The sequence below is a fragment of the Electrona antarctica genome, assembly GCF_951216825.1.
Source record: "Electrona antarctica genome assembly, chromosome: 14".
In the NCBI taxonomy this organism is placed as follows: domain Eukaryota; kingdom Metazoa; phylum Chordata; class Actinopteri; order Myctophiformes; family Myctophidae; genus Electrona; species Electrona antarctica.
Genome location: NC_136795.1, coordinates 5,417,929 through 5,438,771, shown reverse-complemented (window position 1 = coordinate 5,438,771; position 20,843 = coordinate 5,417,929). Strand labels below are relative to the sequence as shown.

The 20,843-nt window shown below is 42.2% G+C and overlaps 1 protein-coding gene across 8 annotated transcripts in view; it reads right to left on the bottom strand.

The window, feature by feature from the left end:
* Positions 1-130: 130 nt before the first annotated feature.
* The window catches only part of LOC306937638 (uncharacterized protein), a 22,404-nt gene continuing 1,691 nt past the window's right edge, over positions 131-20,843 (bottom strand). For 3 of the 8 annotated variants that reach the window (XM_079521519.1, XM_079521518.1, XM_079521520.1), the window contains exons 2-10: positions 18,610-18,812; positions 13,775-13,903; positions 13,054-13,245; positions 12,573-12,692; positions 10,377-10,607; positions 7,831-7,941; positions 7,168-7,207; positions 6,530-6,584; positions 131-1,726 (exon numbers count right to left, since the gene is read on the bottom strand). In XM_079521519.1, coding sequence (XP_079377645.1) covers positions 1,000-1,726; positions 6,530-6,584; positions 7,168-7,207; positions 7,831-7,941; positions 10,377-10,607; positions 12,573-12,692; positions 13,054-13,245; positions 13,775-13,903; positions 18,610-18,615 — 1,611 coding nt within the window. In that variant the 5' untranslated portion in view covers positions 18,616-18,812 and the 3' untranslated portion in view covers positions 131-999. Of the gene's footprint in view, positions 1,727-6,529; positions 6,585-7,167; positions 7,208-7,830; positions 7,942-10,376; positions 10,608-12,572; positions 12,693-13,053; positions 13,246-13,774; positions 13,904-18,609; positions 18,813-19,896; positions 19,920-20,053; positions 20,119-20,140; positions 20,254-20,843 lie in introns of those variants that run through there. The other 5 variants (XM_079521516.1, XM_079521515.1, XM_079521521.1 and 2 more) reach the window with 4 other exon arrangements.

Here is a 20,843-nt window from a genome sequence, read left to right as displayed (position 1 = left end):
TTTTTGTAAGCTTATGAAAGCATATATTTTTTTCGTTCATTATGTTTGATGACCTGAGTTCAAATGTGGTCATTCATTGGTAATGGAAATACCCGTATCTATTACTATAGTAATAGTAGCTCTGCAAAAGTGTGAAGTAGGCTGTTTATTACAAATCAAAATCCCTTTCATTGATAAATAAAATATAATAGGACTGTACATATGTTTTAAATACATTACATGCTTTTAAATCATACAAGACAGTTACAGGGGAATTCCACTAATTTTCAACATTTTACTATGTCATTAATACTTAATATACATTAGAGCTGTTGTGTGGAAATAATACAAAAAAAGTCCCCCCATTCTGTGTTTCCTAGAACTGGAGGTTGTGAATCACATTTGTGAATCACATCTTGTGTGTATGTGGCAGCGGTGGCCGAACGGTTTGCGGAGCGGTCTTGATACCGGAAGATCGCCAGTTCGTATCCCCGGACCGGCACGTTAAAATTACCACCGCTGAAGTGCCCTTGAGCAAGGCATTGAACCACTACCATGAAATGTTCTATGAGCAGGGCCTGGCTGTAAACAAGTATCTGATGCTTAGTCCAGTTACCCTGGGTAAATATAGTAACTTTGCTTTGCTTTGATGATGTCATCAAGATGTGATTCTCAATGTTATTTTTTCCCCCGTCTAGACAAGTGGTTCCCAAAGTAGGGTTCAGGGGGATCCCAGGGGTCATTGAGGGACTTCCAGGGGGTCCCTGCAGCTAAATGATCCAAATGGACCCTTATGGGTCTGTAACTCAGAGAGTGTACAAATGGAATGGAATGGTTCCATTTGTACACGCCGAGTTAAATTAACTTTGATTTTACAATATAAATTGGGGGTCCCAGAGAAAATCTTCTCTTAGTTATGGGGGTCCCTGGCATATCTCTTCAAATGGGGGTCCGCAGGGTAATTAGTGTCAATTTGGGGGTCCTTGACATGAAAACGTTTGGGAACTGCATTGGTCTACTTTAGACTATACTGAATTTCTTCCATATTTTGTTCAGTTCATCCAGCACACTCTGCAGATCTTGAGCCAGCAAACGAACTCTGCTCATAAACTTGCACTCGGCCGACCTATTCAGCCTCTGGCCGTCCTTTTCCGTGAAGTACAGGTCCATTTCTTTGGCAAAGCTCTGGAGCAGCCGCTCAGATGACATGCCTCCTCCTATGTGTGTCGTAGCGTCGTACATGGTCTGTGATAGCTGTGCCATTCTCAGCGCCTCCGGCTGAGCCCCTCCCCTTTGTAACCTGCACAGGTCGTGCCTCCTCAACTCGTCCATCCCAGAGTGGAGCAACACCACGCAGCACTCCACGTCGGCAGCGCAGGCCCTGTAGTCCTGCACTACCTTATCCACCGTCCTCCTGTCCACGCACTTCTTGCGGGCGATGGCCGCCTGGGCGCCCATGCCCCCCGCCGACGCCACCATGCCGGCGCCCACAGCTGTGGCAACCAGAGAAGCGCCCATGGTCACGGGAGCCAGGGCGATGCCCACCACGGCCGCCACACCGCCCACGGCGCCGGTGGCGCCCCCGGCGATGCCCATGGTCTTGGTCTTCTTCTGCGCCTTGTCCACGCTGTCGGAGATGCCGTTGAGCTGGGAGATGTGGCCCCGCAGCTTGGCGTTGCGCTGAATCAGGAGGAGGTTGTAGAGACGCAGGGCTTTCTTCATGTCCATGGCTCTCTGGTTGAATTCCCTGTAGAAGATATAAAGTGATAGAACAGATTGAGGGAATGGTCATCATTTCTATGACACTGGGCTGATGGTTACACCTGATATTCTTATAGCAATAACTCACAACAAACACGGCACAGCACAGCATAACTAACTTCAAATCGATGTAGGCCCGTTGTAAAAATGCCATGACTTAGAAATCATAGAAGTCATGATGACTGACTTAGAATATGTCTTTTGCCAAAAAGCGAATGTGATAATGTGTAGATAGGGAATCAGGGATACACAGCAGTCTCATTCTGATCAATCAATATATAATATTATATATTACACAGCATAACATGCACAAGACTGTACATGGTCTCAGCATTCTGTCAAAAAAAGAGAACATAGTGTTATCTGTATAGTGCTATTCATATACCATAAGTGTGAATCGCTCCCTCAATCCTATATCCACATATAGGCTACTTTCATAACTCTATGAAATACATATACATATTTTGAACAGAGCCTGATTTCAGTTTTCTCCTCTGTCTCTTTCCTTTAATTTACCTCTGGTTACCTCTTCATTCTGTGATAGCCAAGACAACTGACTTGACTCCGGAAACAATGACGCAAGGAGGTAAAGAAGATGTATTATAATCTGCACATCCAGGTCACATCAAGCATGAAAGTGACGAGCGTTGAGGCAAAGATTCTACGAGCTATAGATCTCTGCTCACACAGCATGTGCATGTCACAGCCTACATCCTGCTTCTGTACAACAGGATGTGAACTGTGTATGAACCTTTGAACTCCTTTTCCAAGACTTTGTACAAGTATTGGTAATTTGTAAATACCAATCACTAATTTATGAAAAAAGCATTCTTAACCCTTAAATTTAAATCAATTCAAACACATTTTTATTTAATGGCCTTGCTGTCCTGGCATTTGGCCTTTGTGCCCTAAAAACATGTATAAGACCAAAGGCCAAGTGGCCTCCCTTTCTTGCCTCTAAATAGATGAAATTCCAGGCCTGGTTCATACTGAGGTCAAGACGTAGTTACTGTACATGCATCATGTGCATCATTAAGTATAGCCTGGATGTCAGAAAGGAAAGTTACTTTTTGTTAGTACAACATTTTAAGTCTGTAAATCTGGACGGGCTCATGAGGCCTGATTTTCTGTGAGGTACACTGACACTACACAGTAGAGTTCTCAAAATCTGCCTGAACCCGACCAGGCCCGACCCGACCTGACGTTTTCGGGCCGGGCCTAAAATGTGTACTAATCAATAGGGCCGGGCGCCTCGGGACTTTTACTCTGTGAAGATTTCTCAAATTCTGCCCAAACCCGAACTGACCCAACGTTTAGGGCCGGGTCGGGCTAAAATCTATGCTAATTAGTCGGGCCGGGCGCCTCGGGCCTGATCAGTTAGGGCCCAGTTAGGGCCGGGCCTTAATTTTCAGGCCCGTTCAGAACTCTAGTTAGTACACAGGAGCTTCCAAGTTGAAAGGCTGGCTCAAGGCAGCCAGGCAGCTGGCTCGTCCTTGGGGACTGTGTTCCCACTAGATAACAGTATTTATGTACTATATATATCATATTAAACCTTAATGATTGTTTGATGAGATTGTGAATTCCGCATGTTTCTGCTTCCAAGATAATTTCACATACATCATCTGGTGCTCCGCCCCAGACCCATCGACCTTTATGCTGATTGGACCCGGGCCGGGACAATATCCTCTCTTTAATGTGGTGGCATGTCTATGGGCTCTCCCGGCTCGCTCTCCAAGTACATGTCAATTAATAGTGTGGTAAGCATTTATGAAAAACGTAAGCATGTATGAAAACATTGGCCATCCTAGCCACAGGTTAGGTCATAGAGGTCTGTTCCTACTGTATATGTGAGTACAATGAGTGTTGCTTTCTAGCATTAATAAGTATTTAGAGTAGAATCTACCCTACATGTAGAGGGTAAATTCGACACAAAGTGTAGTGAGGACAGTATAGTGTGTTACTGTTGCATAATATGCTTTAAAAGTTATCAGATGTATTGTGTGGTATAAGTGTCTCTCTGTTTCTTTCACTTAATGTTAAGATTGTCTTTTGAACACAGAATTTTAAACTGAAGAAAATAAAGACCAGTGGTTCTGACATAATGGAAAGATAGTTAATAGAGGAATGTAGACCCAACTGTGGATGTGGATGCCAAGAAGATGTGATGGGAGAGACACAACTGTAATTAAATGTGCTACGATAAGCATCTCAATCATACAGTATACTCAGAGCCCCAACTCTCTGGAATGCCCTCCCCCTCGAGATAAGGCTTGCAGAATCCGTCCCCCGCTTCAAATCCCTCCTAAAAACTCACTTTTATAAAGCTGCTTTTAACACCTAAACGTTTTCTAAACATTCCCTATTGTTCTTATGTCCTACTGCATTTCTATACATTGCCTGTTCTTTATTTTTATTATTGTAAACTGTTGTTTTTGGTGTGCACTGCATTTGTTCTTATTTTATTTTTTTGTAAAGCACTTTAATTGTAACCTCGTTTTGAAAGGTGCTATATAAATCAAGGTTTATTATTATTATTATTATATACCACTGTGACCCAGGTCTCTTTAAGAACATGCCACTAATGTAAAACACATCTAAATTTGCAGTTTGAAAGTTACAGTCTGTCTGGTTTTCACAACTTTGTGTAAGTAGACGAGACAACGTGAAATGACCTGTAAGTGACCATATGTACCCTGACATTGTGGTCAGATTAGGTTCTGCTTTCAGTATTAGAAAAGCTTAGAAAAACACATAGACGACGTAACCAACTGTTGGTTAATTCACCCTTTGTCAGCCTTCTGATTGGTCCCTGACTGACTAACCAGCAGGCTCTTCTGCCTTGTTCTGCCCTGGTTCCACCTAGTTTATGTTGAATTTGCTAAAACATCATTTTTGGAAAAAAACTAAAAACAAACATGATATGCCCAGTCACCATGCTGCACCTGTGCTGTTCCTTTTTACTGACACAAAGTTTAAAATAAGAATAGAATGTACAGAATATCAATACGAAGCAACTGAAAAACCTGTTATTTCAATGGTAGTGGATGGAGAGAGAGGATTTTTGTCCAACCATGACACGGCAACCAATGGGTGCAAAGAGGGGCAGAACCACGGGCGGGACTTGACAAAGGGTAAATTGGTTGTTTAATAATTTTCTAGGTAATCATCAAGCTTGAGTATAAAAGTATAAATAAAACATATTTAGAAAACAAAGCAATACTGCCCCATCAAAGTTGGCATTGTGACTTTATATATTGTCACATGCATGAGAGGGTGAGAGGTGGTGGAGTTAGTTGCTTAAATAGCAGACAGTTTGAGGGTCCAATGGAGTTACAAGGTTTTGTCCGAAGCACTTTTTACTACCTTTCATTGGTTCAATATGTTTTAACCAACACACAGACGTAAAGGGTGTTCAATAACACTGCATGCAAAACACGAAAATAATCAATAACCTCAAAAATGTAGTTACAGTAGGTGCATGGTTTCCTCCCGACAGCAACGAAATCTGAAATCACTACTGTGTTATGAAACACTTAGTTCTAATCGCCGGTACGCCAAGAGCTTCTGCTGCATCATCATTCCTGCATCAGGAGATCGAGACAAGCGTAAACCTTGTATGTCCAAATGAAAACTTAAGTTCAATATTTATAAAACCTACTTACAAACGTAAGTGGTGAATGGTATCGTATCGCCATGATGAATGAACACAAATCGTCCACTACGTCCATGTATCGTATCGTCAACCATGTAACGTGATGCGTATCACATCGCTGTTAAAATGTACCGTTACGCCCCTACAGCAGCGATGTCGCCTGTTGTAACGGAGCATGTTTACTCTTAAAGTTCCTGATAACAGGCAGCCTCGCTGTGGCCGACAGTAGCCGAGGATATGTCCCAACACCATTCTGCAGATCTAGCAAATACAGTACGTAACCTGTTGCCCTATGGATGCAATCTAAAAGTGAATGCATGCTGCTGAATATTGCGACATACTAAACTAACTGTGAAACTATCCATAGCTATTAGCTATGGATACTGGATATTTACTATTGTGAAACTATCCATATATAGCTAATATTGTTCTTTCCTGTGCACCATCTATAGCACTTACCCTACCCCCTTAGACAGCACTTTTTAGACTTAGATAGCATTTGAAACAGACTTATAGCATGTCATGTAGACAGCACAATAATTGCATTGTATGTAGTCATAGCACTTCATAGTATATATGTACAGCATAGTATAGTATGTATAGTTTATATGTATAGTGTCATTATATAGATATGTTCTAGTTACGTTCTTAGCTTACGCATGTTTCTTGTGGTATTCCCATGCTTTTTTTTTGTTCTTGCTTAATGTAAATCGCTCTGGATTAAGAGCGTCTGCTAAATGCCTAAATTGTAAATTGTAAATCTATCTTGTGTTCCAACTAAGAAGAAGCGTCGTGTACTTAAACATAAAAAGTTGAAATACCACTATGGAGATACGTTTCTGGCCAATATATACTCAACTCTTGAGAGCGTAAAATGAAACCCGACCCTTACGGGTCCATTTGGTTTCATTTTACGCTCTCAAGAGTTAAATTATTGTTAATCATCTGCATTACTTAATTTACAAGAAGTCTACACAATTAGAGAATGTAGAAGAATTGTTATTTTGATCGTTTGGCAACATGGTATTGTGAACAAAATCTTATGCGAGATTTATTCTGCATTATCAAATGCAGAATAAATAATGGGCCTCGACGTGAAAAGGTTAGGCCTACATACAGACTGTCAGCTCCTCTTACCTCGTTTCATCTTCGATGTTGAGGCCATACAGTGATGGAGCCATGTTATTCGAGTCTACAAGAATACAAAAAGAGATGGAGTTTAGATAATGCAATGCACACAATGGTTTTGATTTTCTCCCGGATTTCTCCTGGATTTGGTATCAAACTCCCCAAATTCACCAGAACACATGAACTTTCAACTTACATCTACTATGTTAAAAGGATTGTGGGGGAGGGGGGGGGGGGGGGGGGGCAGTGCATGCAATTATACAGAGATGTTCACTTAAATATTGAATTATTATATAATTATAATAATGTTATATAATAATGTTATTATTAAAGATGGGTCTTACATTGCTTCAGTCATCAAATCAATATATGTAGGGATTGTAGGCCTACTTTTTGCGTTTTAATGGCTGAAAAGCTGTACCAATCATTTTCCAATGCTAGTAAAGCAAGCCTGATAAAACAAAGTTAAAAGGTTCCTGGGGGCGGACCCCCAGACCCTCCCCGCTTGGGGAGTCCTCCCCTGCACCCCCCAAAAATATCTCCTGGATTCTCACAGTCCCAATGTTGGCAGCCCTGCCAAGGCCACCAGCACCACACAGAACCAGATCCAACACAAAGCAAAACACAACATGTTATACCGTACTTACATGCCATTGTCTTCAGCCATATCAACAGCCTGTCTACGTCCTGGGAAGAAGAGGTTTTTATTGTCAGAAAGGGGCGGTAAAATCAGCGTAGCTTCAGTCAATGCATTTACAGTTGAGTGGTTTCTTTGCAATTACACATTTGACTATATAGAATCCAGGGGTTCTCAACGTTTTTGGCTGGGGACCGCCGGAAATGCTTTGGCCATGTCTCGTGACTCTCGCCCCCCCCCCCCCCCCAATACAAAAAGACCGCTACAAATTAATAACCTTAAAAATACATGTCCATTCTTAATTTCCATTTATCAGCCATTCAGTTGAAAATAATCTAGAGAACCCCCCAAAATGTTTTGGCAACCCCCAGGTTGAGAACCTCTAGACTAGATCCTATACTTTTTTGCGGTTGCTATTATAAGGTTAAACTAAAGTATGTTTGGTTTGTTGGTTTGTTGGTTTGGTTAGTAGATTCTCACAGATTACGATTACGTGAAATAATTGGAATGATCATCTGCAGTGTTCCAGTGAGATAATAAAGAAAGTAAAAACTTAAAACAAAATCAAATAGTATTGTGCATAAAAGTATTGTTTGTTGGAAAGGGGAAAGGAGCTAGAGCAAAGAGTATAATTCAATTTCTTTGCGGTTACATTATGGCCATAATATTATACCTCCTCCTGGTGTGCAGGAAAGTCAGCGTTGTGGTAGCGTGGTGGAGTTGGTGGTGGTGGGGTCCGGGCTAGTGCCATGTACTGCTTGTACGTGCTGTTTGACGGCCTGATCTGAAATGAGATTAAATTACACGTTATTCAGGTCGGGAACCCCTTTTGGTGTTTTAAGGATTATGTTATACTTTAGCTATTGGAAAATAGCAGATCTACAAGCTCATAGCGTCCTTGACATGAAAAAGGTTGAGCATGCAGAACTGACATATAGAAACATAGGTTTTTCAGAAAACTGTTTAGAAGACATTTTCTTAGAATCGGCCTCAGTCCTTTGATTGATTGATTGAAGAATTTATTAACAGCTTGCAGAATTACAGTACATTTCAAGCACAAACTCAATACAAAGGCTGTTAACTGTGAGTGGACGACCCAATTAAGCATTACACTTGTTTCCAATAGGGTCCACCATGTTCAAATCATCAAAACATTTAGAGACAAATAGACACTTCTATATAGACAAAGGACAGAACAGGAATTCATCATAAAGGAGGTAAAAAGGGAAAAGAAACATATACAGTGAGGGAAAAAAAGGGGTGGGCGGTGGGGGGGATTCACATTCAGCTCCGTTAATTTGTTTGTTTTCCTTGGAGGAGCTGCGTTGGGTCCCCAAGTCGGCTCCGTGGCCATACCTTGTGCATGTCGTTATAGAGAGTCGCAGTCCCGCCCCCTTTCATGACGACGCCAGGCCCAGGAAATGAATCCCAATGCATTTTTCCCATAGACATTTCAAAAAGTATTTATTTAAAGACACAAACACAATATTTTGGACCAAACAAATAATTACAAAGAAGAAAAACTACAAAAAAAAGTGTTGTAACTGCCGTTTTTTTCTACTTTCTAATTCTTTGTTTGGCCCAAAACATTGTGTTTATTGTCATGATTTGTCACGACAAGAGTTGGCTTTGTCCGCGGCGTAAACGTCTTTAAATAAATACTTTCTGAAAAGTCTGAGGAAAATGAACAGGGATTTCTTTTCCGGGTCTCTCGAGGGGGCGGAACTGCGACGCTCTATAGGTGGAATGTTCAAATGGAAAAATTTCAAGCATCTTTCGAACATAGCAAATCTGCAAACTCGCATTGTGAGCTTGTTTATGAAGCTATTTTGTTGTTGTTTTTCTTTTTTTTTGGGGGGGGGGGCTTTTTGCCTTTATTGATATATGTAGGGTAGGGTGACAGGAAACAGGGAGAGTTATGGGGGGGGAAGACACTCACACACAGCAAAGGTCGTCGGAATCGTATGGTAATACGATTCCGACGACCTTTTGCTGTGTGTCTTCCCCTCCATTCCTCTCTCTGTTTCCCTGTTTGCCTAGGTGCCGGCCCAGGGCTATGATGTGGTCTGGAGTTTTCTGCTGGCAAATCCCATTGACATAATATATGGGATTTGCAGGCTGTGACATCACAAATAGCAGGAAAATCAGAGCACTTGTTTGAGCCAGAAAACCCCAGATCACAGAAAATCTACTGGATGTTAAAAGTTCAGGTTTTTTGGGTGCAATTGCCTAAAAAGAAAAATAAGAAAAATTTTCACAATCCAACTTTTTTATGTCACAATAATATTGGTGATGGTTAATCCGTTAAAACCGGGAGAGCATCGGTGCCATTTTAGATGATTGTGTTGGCTTTTCAAAAAAATAGCAGATATACAAGCTCACAGAGCGTCTCTTCGTGCGGCTATTTTTGAAACATCTTTAAAGTGTGCGAACTACTGATTTAAGGCATTTTGTAGAATCGGCCTCAGGTCTCAAAAGGTTAAGTGGCAGTTCATCACGGTGGTACAAACATGTACTGTTCAGCCAAAAGAGACCCCATCCCCCCTTCAAAGGCGGGGGGGTAACAACGTCAACCGAATACAATCAAACACTCAGTCCAAAAGGGATAGCACCAGGGATATCAGGACTTCTGGCCTTCAGACAGAGGTATACGCAGGGGTGTAGTGGGGGACGGTCGGGGACGCGCCATCCCCCCACTTCTCACGTCTAAAATTATTATTTTGGCAAAAATATGCTTTTTTTGACTTGTCATTTACCTTTATGGATACGATTAAGTAAAACCCTGTTTCGAAAAAGGATATAATACATATCTGCATTTTTTAATAGTGTGTATCTGCACGCATTGAACACATGCACGTACATGCGCTTGCATGTTTGTGCACACGTGCCTTATGGGGCTCCCCCCACACTTCTAAAAGTAGCACTACAACACTGGGTATACGCTTCATCCACCTTTGACCACCCCCTGCCTGGAAATCCAATCCAGACGAGCCCCAATTGGAACCACCGGATTTGAGCCCGGGTTTCCCCACATGGGAATCCCCCCCCCCCCCCCCCCCCCCCCCCTTGGCCAAAATAGTTATTAGGTTTCTGATGGTCTTCAGCAGGGATACTCTGCTATACGCATGCACGTATGTGAGCATGCATGTTTTCCTTATATCGGCCTATGAGTGTACCCGCGTGCGTGCGTGCGTGCGTGCGTGCCTCTCTCTCTCTCACCCTATTATCGTTCTCATCTGGTAACACTTCCAGGTACGGGGGACACTCTATCTCGGTGTACAGGGCCTGGGTGTCATCATAGGTGCCGGAGGAATACAACAACACAGGTGGCCTCGTCACGGGGCGTGGTGGAGGAGGAGGGGTGAACTGTGGTGGCGGAGGAGGGGTGAACTGTGGTGGAGGTGGCTGTTGAGGCCGCTGTGGTGCCCCGCTTTCTCCTGTGTTGACGTACTGTTGCGGATAAGAGACAAATTATATAACAGTTCACATTATTACATTCACAAAAAATAATCAGTATTCGGAAAATGTCACAGACTCAACAGACAACAGAGAATCTCTGCAGTGTGGAGTTGGCTTAAAGGACAGTTTCCTGTCAGCCATGTCAAGTCTTACTTGCAAGCGTGTGAGGTACTGCCTTTACTTAATCTTTAAGTTTACCTTAGCATCCTTATTCTGGGGCAAACATTTGGTAAAAATAGCATAGTATCGACAAGGTTTGATTGATTGATTGATTATAGTAACGTGGCCATGGTCCGGCCGGCCGATTGGCCAATTTTAATATAGGATAATACAACATAAATAAACATTATAATATAGCATACTGTAATCTTTTAATAAATATATTCAACTGGAGAAAAAAAAGTGTTGTGTCATCTATACGTCCTTGAGTTTAACTGTAATTTCCCTCTCTTTGTATTCCCTCACCTCACCATGGCAACGAGAAGCAACCTTCCTACTAGTCCTTATCTGAACATCTGTATCGTCAGTGACAGTTACAGGAATACACAACTGTTCACCAGAGTGTGACACTTCCTTCTATCTATTTACGGTACACGTCTATTTACAGACATCAAAGGTATGCCTCCCCTGAATTACTTTAGCAATAAGCAGTGATTCAAAGGGTGGGGTCTCAAGAAGACTGGCAAGCCTACTCAATCTTCCATGACACTTTTTTCTCCCTGAAAAAGAAACGCCTGGGTTTCCGAGGCTACCATGACACTGACATGACACCTTGGCACCTTCTCAAAAACGGGGATTACCAATGGGGTTTCTCCCTTCACTTACTGTATTTCAGTGGCCTAGAGATGGGAAGCTTCCAACTCGACAGTCATTTGAGGCATGTCAGTTATTGCTATTGTGTATTGTCTACGTTTAGAGAGCCTAATAAACATTCCAACAATGATGCACAATAGTTGCTGGTATAGCCTGCGGGGGAACGTGTACAGTATGGAAAAATAGGGGAGGGGACTTTTTGACAGGGGCCAATTTTGAATTGCAGACGCCCGTAAGTGCTCTTTGAGAGCGGTTCTGAAGGAGTCTAGGGATTCACAGTTATTTTAATGGCCATTGGTAGGGCGTTCCACATTTTAGTGGCATAGGAGCGAAATTAATTTAACCCCTTGTTTGAGCCGAATCTGGGTTGCACGTGGTTTGTTGAACTCCCTGTTCAACAGACCTCTCAGGCTACCCACAATCAGGGACGTGCACATAGACATCAAAGGGGGCTTCAGCCCCTGCCCTTTTACCCGTCTGTAAAACAACTGCCCTTTCCAGACCACGAATGCAGCATTTACTAGGGTGGAAGAAATGCTAATGCCACTCCTGTCCTTCCATGCCATAACGGAAGGCAGCATTCAGGAGAATTGCTTTTTTTCCGAAGTCTCCTGAACTTGAACACAGTATTTTGCGTTGAGAAGCTTCCAGCAAACGTCATAAAAGGAAATACATGGTGCTATATGGCCTGCCCTATAGAGCGTCGCAGTCCCGCCCCTTACCATGGACCAGGAAATGATTCTCCGTTCATTTTCCTCATAGACATTTCAGAAAGTATTTATTTAAAGACGTTTACGCCGCGGACAAAGCCAACTCGAGTCGTGACAAATCATGACAACAAACACATTTTTTAGGGCCGAAAAAATAATTAGAAAGAAGAAAAAAACGGCAGGTTACAACACTTTTTTTGTTGTTTTTCTTCTTTGTAATTATTTGTTTGGTCCAAAATATTGTTTGTGTTGTCATGAGTTGTCACGACTCGAGTTGGCTTTGTCCGTGGCGTAACCGTCTTTAAATAAATACTTTTTGAAATGTCTATGGGAAAAATGCATTGGGATTCATTTCCTGGTCCATGGTAGGGGGCGGGACTGCGACGCTCTATTGTGCAGTCTGGTACAGTGAACATGCAGCATAATGACTTACCTGATGTGTTAGTCCTCTCTTATACTCTGAGGGGGCAAGGTAGCTGGAGGGGGGAGGGGGTCGTGGAGGTGGAAGAGGGGATGGTGATCTGCGTCTCTCTCCACCATCTATACGTGTAGTCTGGACAACACATGAACAGAATTTGTCATTTCTCCAGCTAATATACTACTCCTACATATCACAATAGCTGTTGTTTTGTATGATCCACTGTTTGAAAAATGTTATGCCACAAATATTTTGTTTAAATTAAAAATGGCTACACAATGATGTCAACATTTCAGAAATACTTGAGTGTGCCTTTGAAAATGTGCATATTTCGCAAGCCATGAGTGTTGCTTATACCGCTTAGTGCTCGACGTTCATGCCAGCAATTATTTTGTAAGATTCATGTACGCCCGATATTCTCTACAAATAATGGACGTGTTATTTTGATTGGAACATTTCATTTCACTGCCTTTTTCATTTCACAAACATTTCCTACCTCCAAAGTTGTTGAGCTGTTATTGTTGTGGCCTCCATTAAGAGTTGTGGTGGAACCACAGGAAGACAGCCGCTTGTTTGTAGGGGGACTGGGAGGGGGCGGACGAGCAGGACGAGGACATGATTTGGACCTGGGGAGAGGCCTGGGCCTCATGGTGTCAGTCAGTGACAGGCTTCTTTCCATAGGATCAGTCTGAAGGTATAAGAGAAAAGTATTGGCATTAACATCACAAAGGAACACCACACATGCAATGGAATTATTTTGACTCAAAATCCACATGACGGATTAGTCAAAGAATCAAGGGAGAAATTCTCAACTCAACTTTCTCATCACATCACAGTTTTAATCTGTTAATCTACTTTTTAACCTCTATATATGAATATAAATATATATTTTTTTAACCTTTTATTTATTGCTTTTGACAATACAAAGTGAAGTACAAACAAGTAAAATATAGCCCAATACAGTAGCCATAGGATGTCAAAAGTAATATTTTTTCTTTTTTTCCCTTTGTGCCCTTACATCTTCCCCCCCACCCTTGGTCCAACATACAACGTGCAACATACGACAAAAGATACATACAATTACAAACAAAAAAACAAGAACAAAAACAAATCAAATAATAATTATGATGCGTCTCGCTATCCCTCCTGGCACTCCCCCATGGCACATATAGTATATACAGTATATATATGAATATTTGGGTGAGATATTAACTTACATTTAGGGAGTCTATGTCTTCATAGAGAGCCTCTGTTGGGGTGGAGGAAGGCACTTCACAGGGGCCAATAGTAAGGGTGGAGGTAGTAAAGGACTTCTCCAGACGTTTTGTCCTAGGGGGTACGGGTGGCTGTGGGGCCAGTTATGACAAAGACAAAAATGTTTGCAGTTGTTCTGGTTAATACGCAGTAAAATACAGGGTTAATATAACTCTGAAAGTGTTTGAAAAATAGACCTGGTCCATTCACTTTCACATTCAAGAGGAATATCCCCGACGAAAAACTAGTACCGAGTGTGAATCAGTGTGACACACCCTTCAGGTGTCATTTGGTCTGAACCTGTTCATTCAGAAAACATATCCGTCATCGACTGTATTATTATTTTCTGTCTCGCCTAGATTTATCGTTTAGATGCGGAGCTACATACTGTCTGTAGTACTTTTTCCTGCTCATTATCTGGTCATCGCATGCAGTGCGATGACATCTTTGACAAAAAGGATGATGTGTGAAAAAGCAACATTGTTTTGCTGTCCGGGAAAACATATTTCTTGTGTGAATGGTCGTGTTGATGTACATGTGGGAGGGCCTTATGTTACCTCCATGTTCCCCCAGGATTAGAACCCTATTATATCCTAAGGATTAGGGTTAACATAGTGCTGAGAGAATTTAGGGTTGAGGGAACATACACACACTCCTGTGGAGAGTGGAATTAAATCTTTTTCCCTTTTCAATGTCCAATTCATCATGGCTTTAGCATGTTACTGATTCCTGGAGAAGCGACACAAGAAAATAAAATATACAGGCACTGTTGTAAAGCAATACAGCTGCAGCTAATGAACTTAATAATACTGGATGTGATTCGGTGTCCCAGTGTGCAAGGCTCAAGCATGGCCAATATTGTTGTTGACTAACACATCCATTATAAATTGTATAGCTGTAGCTGTGTGCCCTACATCACAGTGCTTAGCCTAGCCCTTTAGCAGAATTAACCTTTAGATGGAAGCAAATCCATGAAATAAAAACAATGTCTAGGGTTTGTCTAGGGCCTGTAATACAGCACCCAGTTTGAATTAATGCAATTCTAAGAAATTAATAAATAACATTGCAAAAGAAGAAAATGACAACTCATCAACATGGTAAGGGATGTACTCCCTACCACAGCCAGCACTGAGGTGCTGAGACACGTATTGCATATCATGGTCAGGGTAACAAATATGTAGAAGAATAAGAAGATACATGTGCAAAATGTACGATAAACCTGAAACCGTTAGAAGCTGTAGTTAGAAGAAACTGACCTGAGAGCAGGTTTGTGGTGTTATTGGTCAAGTGCAGCTACATAGCCACAACTAACCACAAACCTGTTCTGTCTAATTTGCTGCCAATACTGTTTGCTTTGCTAGCCATTGTTGCTGTTGGATATACTCAAGATACAACACTGAACCTTTGTTGATGCTGCATTTTAAACCAAAGTACACTGAACTTCAGAACCTCAGTTTAACCTTCTAGCTCAGGGCTTCTCAACCTGGGGGTCGCGACCCCTCGGGGGGGCCCGAAATTATTTTGGGGTGTCCCCAGATTATTAAAAAATAAATAAATAAATACAAATTGCAACTGACTGGCTGGAAAATGGAAATTGAGAGTTTACATAGTACACATAGTGCAATTGCATGCATAAACTTTCCTTAATGATGATCTGGTTTCAGTATTTATTTATGATGTCTTTTCTCTATTATTGAGGTTATTGTTTGTAGCGGTCAATTTGTATTGGGGGTGGGGAGGGGGGTGGGACAGGACGGGGGTCACGACTCGAGACATGGCCAAAGCCTTTCCCGCCAAAACCGTTGAGAACCCCTGGCTTATGTTCTAGCTAAATATGCCCAAGTGTTTCTGAAAGGAAACATACAGGAAGCACCTGCATGGAAGTGAGGGGTCATCTGAGGCACTAGACCATTGTTTTGGACCTCAATGTCCTTTACATGTATGATTGATTGTGACAGTGTGTTACAGTAGATATGGATCTTGTATTGTGTTTATGTACTGTAATATGTATTGTTTGCATTTGTGTTAAACGATGCCAAATACGCTACCTTATGTAACCTGGTGAGGAAACCCAACCCGCCACAACAACATAATCAAGCTATAGAGCGTCGCAGTCCCGCCATTTTCCTCAGACTTTTCAAAAAGTATTTATTTAAAGACGTTTACACCGCGGACAAAGCCAACTCGCGTTGTGACAAATCATGACAGTAAACACAATGTTTTGGGCCAAACAAAGAATTAGAAAGAACCCCCAGGGGTCTTTGAGGGAGTTCCAGGGGTTCCCAGCTAAATGACAGTTAGGAACCAATATAAATTGGGGGTCCCAGAGATAGAAATGCCATTAAATGGGCTTCCGTTTGAGAATCACTGCTAGAGCCATACAATTCTTCTCTAGTGGGGGGTCCCTGGCATATATTTTTCAAATGGGGGTCCACGGACTAATAAATGTCAATTTGGGACCCGTCCTTGGCATGAAAAAGTTTGGGAACCACTGCCTTAGAACACATGCCCCTCCGGCCATGTACCCCCAGTACCCGTAACCCTTGTCAGAGTACCCATTCCCTGTCAGCCATGCCCACACAACGGAGTCAGGACAGGCCAGTCTATGGCCCCATTTACACTGGCAGCCAAATCCAGCCTGAATCAGATCTGAGCCACATCCAGATTGGAATCTGATTTGTCCAAATGAGTCATGTGACCATTTAAACCAATCGGATTTCAATCTTGATGTGGCACAGATCTGATTCAGGCTAGATTTGTCTGCCAGTGTAAATGGGGCCTTAGAGTAGACATCAGTACTATGACGTCACATTGATGACATCCCGCGCCTCTACTGTATATGAAGATTTTCAGATTCATCAATAGTTTCGGACAACCGCCGATCATAGCGACTTCCCACTCTGCACATCCCTCCCCTGGTATATATTTTTTGGCAAAGCTATTCTGTGTAGAGGGGGGGGAAGGGCCAAGTACTGTACAGACCCCTGGGAGACCCTGGTCAATAAAGTATAGTGTTTAAGTGGTTAATAGTTTAGGTGGTTGCACACTGGACGCGTTTTTCGCGTCCAGTATTGTAAGAAAGAAATATCACTTCACCACCTTGAAATATCGTACAAGTAACTGATTTCTGTCTCACTTGCGTAAAGCCATAAGCTACAAACAGTTTAATTATTCCTCTTCAATTCTGAAGAGGAATATCTGTATTTTGATAGAGCTCACAGCCAGGGACGTGCACACATATAGACATCAAAGGGGGCTTCAGCCCCTGCCCTTTTACCCGTCTGTAAAACAACTGCCCTTTCCAGACCACGACTGCAGCATTTACTATGGTGAAAGAAATGCAAATCCCACTCCTTTCCATGCCATGCCGGAAGTAACCTGACTCCGCCAGATGGGGCAGCAGAGAATACCCTCCTGCTCCCATCTGGGAACTCTCAGGCAGACTTGATGCCCGGCCACAAAACGGCCTGGCCAATCAGCAGCAGCTTCCAGCAGCTTCTAGCAGCAGCTTCTAGCTTCTAGCTGCTGCTGATTGGCCAGGCCGTTTTGTGGCCGGGCATCAAGTCTGCCTGAGAGTTCCCAGATGGGAGCAGGAGGGGGGAACCCAGTGTACTCTCTGCTGCCACATTTGGCGGAGTCAGGTTATGCCGGAAGCACCATTCAGGAGAAAGTCTCCTGAACTTGAACACAGTATTTTGCAAATATGTTTAGAAATCCATGTCGTACACCGCATCTCCACTAGCTAAAGAATGCTGTGTTGCGCCCCGAAAATAGCTGATCTACAAGCTCTCAACGCGTCACAGCGCGACGTGTTGTGAGCTTGTAGATCTGCTATTTTTGTCCAAAAGTGCCCTCTTATGGGATTTCAGCCCCTGCCTCTCCAACACTCTCTGCACGTCCCTGCTCACAGCTTATTCACTCAGTACTAGGTAGACTATTGGCTTGTGTGTGTTGCTTCAAGACGTTTTGAAATGTGCCATTCCACTGGTTTGTCCAGTTGAATGCTTTTCTTTGGCCTGTTCTATTGTTTCTCAGGCATTCAGAACAGATTATGCAAGCCTGTCTGTTGCAGGTGCATGAAGGCACGGTTTCAGTGAGAATGTCCTGACATCAACTTTTACATTTTATTTTTTTACTCCACAGAAACAAAGTGTCAAAATGTGTGGCCACTTTTGAATGTATTGCGAGTACATGGGACACATTAATACTAATAATCTAAACATCAGTCCCTAGAATAGAATGATGGGACAGTGTTTCCGTCTGTGTGTACAGATAAAACCCTTTGATCCCATTGTGTGGGAAACAACATGTTTATAGTAACACATATACAGTACAGTGAGTACACTATAGACTATACCACAGTGGTTCCCAAACGTTTTCATGTCAAGGACCCCCATATTGACACTAATTAGGCCCGAGGACCCCCATTTGAAGAAATATGCCAGGGACGCCAAGAGAAGGTTTTCACGTCTCTAGCTGTGATTCTCAACCGGTTTCATTTCAAGGACCCCCAGTTTGACATGCATTAGTCTACGGACCCCCATTTAATGGCATGTATATGTTAATTTAACTCTGAGAGTGTACAAATCCATTTGTACACTCTCAAGAGTTACAGACCCATAAGGGTCCATTTGGTTCCAAACTATCATTTAGCTGGGGACACCCTGGAACTCTCTCAAGGACCCCTGGGGGTCCCCGGACGGACTCCACTTTGAGAACCACTGCACTACCAGAAAGTCTTGGTCCCATAAAGATTTCGAAAATACATTTTCATGCAATGACACATGTTTAGCCTTACCGCCATGTTATGTTCCAGTCAGGTCCTTCTCCTCTCTCTGAATCACTATTCCTTTCGTTGGTTGTTTACTTTAACACACATTTATCGATGCGCGATAAAAGTCTCATCGTTCTCAAAGCGTGTAGATCCCATCAGGGTTTGTCTTCTCTCCGTGCCACACTCGTTTTTATGAAGCCATGGCAGGTGTGTGTCTGTCCTGGTTGCTGACGTAGAGAAGAGAGAAAAAAAAGCAGTCAGGGCGGATCACCTGTCTTCTACAACTGGATTGAAGACAGGTGAGCTGGCAGGAAGACAATCACATTGCAAGGAGGATGTACACATGTGCATGAAGTGTTACATTACTACATCTCAATGATTTGCTGTGTCCACCTGTTCAACTTTAAGATAATTGCATTTCTTATGAATGCTGTTCATTTGTATTTTTAACATGTTTATTTATCTAGTCTTTATCTAGTATTTATTTATTAATTTATTTATTAGCTGTATTATCAGCATCTTGAACCTAACCTGAAATACCCCTCTAAGTCATCCGTCTGTCGAAAAATCAATAACATTGGGTCACAGTGTGATTTATAACAATGAACGTGTCTTTACATATGTCATGAGGATTGAGATTTATTTAGCCAGTTGAACAGGTCAAGTGAGTTTTATAGTTGGTAACGGTGTCTGTGTGTCTGGGTCATTTAAGGGTCTGTCTCAGAATTGTTTGCAAGCTTCCAAATTGGCCTACTTTTGGACTGCATGATGAGTTATGATGGATTACAATAGGCCTATCTCACAGAATTTCCCCGCCCCCTTAATACGCCCCCTTTCGGGGTTAGTGGTGATAGCGTGACGTCACTCCATAGACGCTACATGTTAACAGAGGTAATTTAAGAAGTCTACAACTTTTGTTTTCTCAAGGTAAGGTTTGTTCTATCTGTTCGAGCTGATTTACCATCTTGTTTGCTTCATAATAATATTGGTCTGTCACATTTTTACATTAGAAAATGTACTTAGATTCTCCAGAGAAAAAAACGTGTAAATGCTAATGTTAAATGACACCACTATTTACCGGAAGTGGGCGTGGAAAGCGGGCTGTGAGATAGGCTTATTACCAAGGAGGTATAATAGTTCCTATGTTTATTATTGTCTCCACCAGGCCAGAACGGGAATGTTTTTGTCCTGTCCATCAGTGTGTTTGTTTATCTGTCTGTGTGTGTAGCTAATCTTGGACACCGCTGGACTAATTGGCATGACACTTGAAATGAAACTGCATCTTCCCGCCAAGCCAAGGAAGAACCGTACCTCTAACCGATTTCCGATTATCCTCGTGGTCGCGCTATAACAGGCCGCTTCACTTTTTAGCCTATATTAAAATGCCATTTCGACTATGCATGCAGCACCTCATAATCATATGTACTTTAGCACCTCAAAGGCATTAAAAACAAAGCTGCAGACAGACCTGTATAAACTGGTCAGGTTACTCAGGGTGTAGGACAGTAATGCAACCTGCAATGGGCCTGGTCTATGCAAGAAAACACCCATGTACCTGTCGGACTACTTTACATGGAGGCACAACACCAGAGGGAGCTCCACTGATCTTACTCAACCCAGATTCGTCACAAAAACTGGGGTCAAATTCGCCAGTCAACACCTTTGATTCTGCGGGGGGGAAAAGAAAACCGCTAAAACAAACTGTATTTATTAAATGTAGTATATCATATATATATATAGGAATATATATTTTTTCCTTGGCATTTAATTGCACTTGATTGTCTTAAAGTATATATGTTTTATGATTATGATTATTTGTCTGCACCGATCAGCGCTGTTTGTTTTAACCTGTACAGCACTTGTCAGCTTTTGTTGTTTTAAATGTGCTATAGAAATAAAGTTTGATTTGATTTGATATAATTAAATATCCAATAATTTCTTTTTAACATAATCAAAGGTTTTATGGTCATGGATGGATCACCAGGATCATGGATGGCTTGATTTTAGTCTTCAAATAATTGATATCAATATTTGTGTAAATCTCTATGGGAAAAATGAATGGCCGTTTGTTCAGTGGAACCAGAAAACCACGCCCACTGCTATGCCCTCATATATGCCACCAGGATGTGGAATGCCAACACAATGGGAATGCCCTACCAAAGTACCAACTGACATCAAAACCTGTGAACATGTTGCACTCTACTTCCCCCCCACAGCTTCCTCATGTCTTGTCGGCTGAATATTTTCTATATACAATC